Source organism: Triticum dicoccoides, unplaced genomic scaffold (genome assembly GCF_002162155.2).
Source record: "Triticum dicoccoides isolate Atlit2015 ecotype Zavitan unplaced genomic scaffold, WEW_v2.0 scaffold30316, whole genome shotgun sequence".
Classification (NCBI taxonomy): domain Eukaryota; kingdom Viridiplantae; phylum Streptophyta; class Magnoliopsida; order Poales; family Poaceae; genus Triticum; species Triticum dicoccoides.
Genome location: NW_021261718.1, coordinates 2083 through 5129, shown reverse-complemented (window position 1 = coordinate 5129; position 3047 = coordinate 2083). Strand labels below are relative to the sequence as shown.

The 3047-nt window shown below is 51.8% G+C and overlaps 1 protein-coding gene across 1 annotated transcript; it reads right to left on the bottom strand.

Moving 5' to 3' along the window:
• Window positions 1-580: 580 nt before the first annotated feature.
• On the bottom strand, window positions 581-2523 carry LOC119345814. The gene is made up of 2 exons (XM_037615687.1): window positions 2121-2523; window positions 581-1712 (listed from the first exon to the last, which is right to left on the bottom strand). Exons 1-2 carry the CDS (start codon window positions 2489-2491, stop codon window positions 719-721), a joined length of 1365 nt encoding a protein of 454 aa, XP_037471584.1. The 5' UTR covers window positions 2492-2523; the 3' UTR covers window positions 581-718.
• Window positions 2524-3047: the final 524 nt, after the last annotated feature.

The window sequence follows — 3047 nt, the reverse complement described above, 5'->3', positions numbered from 1 at the left end:
CCAGATCACCGGCTTGTGGTCGTTTCAGGGAGGCCATGGGAGGAGGGCGTGGGAGACGTTCGTTGCATCATTGTCACCAATAGTAGGCCTAGAGATCAGCACCACAACAAATAGAGGGAAGCAGCGCAAGAGAGAATGCCCTAGATGCAACAAACTCTTCAGCGCGCTCGTCCTTTGTCAACTACACACTCTCCTTGACGCCTGCTGTCGTGTCTCCTAACCATGTCGCCCAAGTTCCAAGCGGACGATTTATACGTGCTCACGACGATGCTTGATGCATGGATCCATCGTCAGGTGGGGAGGTGGAAGGCAGCCTGCGACGGGGTGGCCCTCTGTCGTCAAGTGTCATCAGATCGTAGTGGTGAGTCGGATCCATCACTGGCATGTGGTGAGGAAGAAGGTTGTAGGTGGTGCGACATGGAGGTGGTCGGCTCGGTACAATAAGGAGGCGGCAGGGCGTGCTGCATTGTGGAGGTAGCCGGGGCGTGGTGCATCATGGTTGTATAATGAGGGTTGATGTATAGAAAAAGGTCTTAAGTGACAAGCAAGCAAGCAACGACATGATAATAATGTCTACCATTCACATTGACTTTGCAATTACATTTTGTTCATCATCAAATGGAAAAAAGAAGCTCCACGAAAAGAAAACAATAAGATCCCATACACCAACAAGAACTATGGAGAGGCCAGAGCCACGAAGCCAGACGGTGGACAGGGGCTATGAAGTAGCAGTCGCGGAGCTAGAAGGCCCGGGTTGTGCCCTGTCCAGGTTTGCCAGAAGCCTCTGCAAATCGCCTAGAAGGTTCTCCTGGACGGGCTTGACTCCATCTTGCAGGTGCGAGATCATGTGCTTGACCCCGCTCATCATTTCAGGGATGCTCAGCTGAGTTGTCGGGGCAGGTGGGGGTGGATGAACGTTCGGTACCTTCAGAACCATCACCTGCAGAGAAGCATTAGGTTCTTGTTCTTGGACAATGTTTTCATTTCCATGTGTGGGCTGAGAAGATATGCCTTCATGCATAGGAAGCAAACCAGTTGTAGGAGGAACGTTTTCTTCCGTTGGCCTCTGCACACTTGTGACAGTATCTACCTCAACTCCTGGTTTCACATGGCTTATCACACCTTCTGGCCTCACTTGCCTGATAGGAATAGTGGGAGTAATAAGTAAGCCATGGTCAAGATGGTTTTTTGGTGGAGGGGCTTTCTCCACCTCTTTCCCTTTGATAGAAGAACCTCCACTTCCATCTTGATCATTCTTCCCTCCGCTCCCCGTGAATGCACCTTCGCCTTGTTTCTTTTCAGAATCACATGATGAATCAGATACCACAATTGTAGCATCTGCAGTAGCTTTTGCAAAAGAATCCTCTGCTGGACATTCAGGAACAACAACACCATTTGCAAAAGTATTCTCCGGCAAGAACGTTGTGCTCCTAAGCCTTCCGAGATACCTCTTTGCAGCCCGAGGAAAATACCTCCGATGAAATATGTCCTTGGCGAAGCCACGCACCAACAGCAAGACCTCCCGGACACCGACATCCTCCTCCTTCTCGTCGAGATCCAGCCCGTCAAGATCGTTGGTGTATGGCAGCAAGAGGTACTTGCTCCTCTTCCTCTTCCGCTTCGCGGAGAGCCCCAACCCGGTGCTTTCATCCTTGTTCTGGCCATCGTCGTACAGGTTGGCCATGGTCGAGGACCCACTGTGCTTCCTCCTCCTAACACAACAGTATATATATCAATCTCAAGTACATATAACATTGGCACCAAAGCATGAAATTATTAGTTTAAAACTAATTCTAGTACCGAACCAATCTCATAAAGGATGATCAATTCGATTTTAATATCACCGTAACTAATTCATAAGTTAATCTCTTGTGTTTGGTATAAGTACATTTTATACTACTAACTAGACTTACATAAAGAAATCAAATCTAAAAATGTAGTAGTATATGTATTAAGTATTTCTTTCTAGTTTTACACAACAGTTAGACTAAAACACTAGCCAGGATCAACGGTGCGTCAGATATGCAACGATTCCACGAGCTAACACCAGATGTAGCGCCTCGAGATTCTCCACAGTAGAACAAACCAAACTATAATTACCGTACCAGTTTAGCACAGACCTGATGGCAGATCGATGCGTGCGCTTCCTCTGCGTGGGCGTCTCCTGCGGGGCTTCCACCGCGCTGCCCTCGCCCTCCTCCGGGGCTTCTCCGGCCGGCAAATTGTGGTCGATCTCGTTGACGAGACCCTGGACGGAGCGGCGCTTGTCTCCCCGGCCGAGCGCGCGGCCCCTGGGCTCCTGCCTGGCGGGATCGACCAGGCCGACGGCCCTGGTGTTCAGGCCGGCGTGTGGGAGGGCCGCGAGGAATCCAGGAGGCGGCAGGTTTGCCACGCCGACGACGGCGTTACCCTCGGTGGGAGGAGGGTTGCAGGCAGAGATAAGCTCCCCGGCGGCTACGGCTTGACGTTCGTGTTCGTCTGGATCTCCCATCGCGCAGCCGGGCGGCGAGTGTTGGCTGGGGAACTGGGGATCGAGGCTTGGCTTGACAATGAGTGAACTGGTACTTTCTTCTTCTCTGCGGCCGGGCGGCGCGTGTTGGGTGAGGAGCGCCACCGCGTGCGTGCGTGCGTGAGAAGTGTTGTACTGGAGTGTCCAGACGTCAGCAGCCTTTGTCTTGCACTTTTGTCACACGAATCCAAAGCTCGGGTGTCGCCGGACGTCAGAGTGCGGCGCGTGCTCGGTGGCGAGGCGAACAGCCGTCAGCCCTTGTCTTGCTTCGATCGTCCTCCAACCTGCCGTCAGCCGTGACTAAAGCAGCCTGGCCTGGCGTGGCCTCATCTTCTCCACCTGGCCTCGGATGAGTCCAAGAGCGGCAGCCGTTATCTCTTCTCCACTTGGCCCCGGATGCTGCATTGGCTGCACACTATTTATATTTTATCTTCGCAATCACACCATTTTTCAGTGGAAATTCAATTGTTAATACATATGCAACTTTGGTGATAGGAAGTCATAACACTAGTACTTTCGATTACAGACTTGTCCGGCC

Bases quoted from the DNA above. Each gene is read 5' to 3' on its own strand.
- LOC119345814 (XM_037615687.1), bottom strand. From the start codon at position 2,491: ATGGGAGATCCAGACGAACACGAACGTCAAGCCGTAGCCGCCGGGGAG. The intron at 1,713-2,120 runs GTCTGTGCTAAA...CTGTTGTGTTAG, and splicing joins ACGCATCGATCTGCCATCAG to GAGGAGGAAGCACAGTGGGT.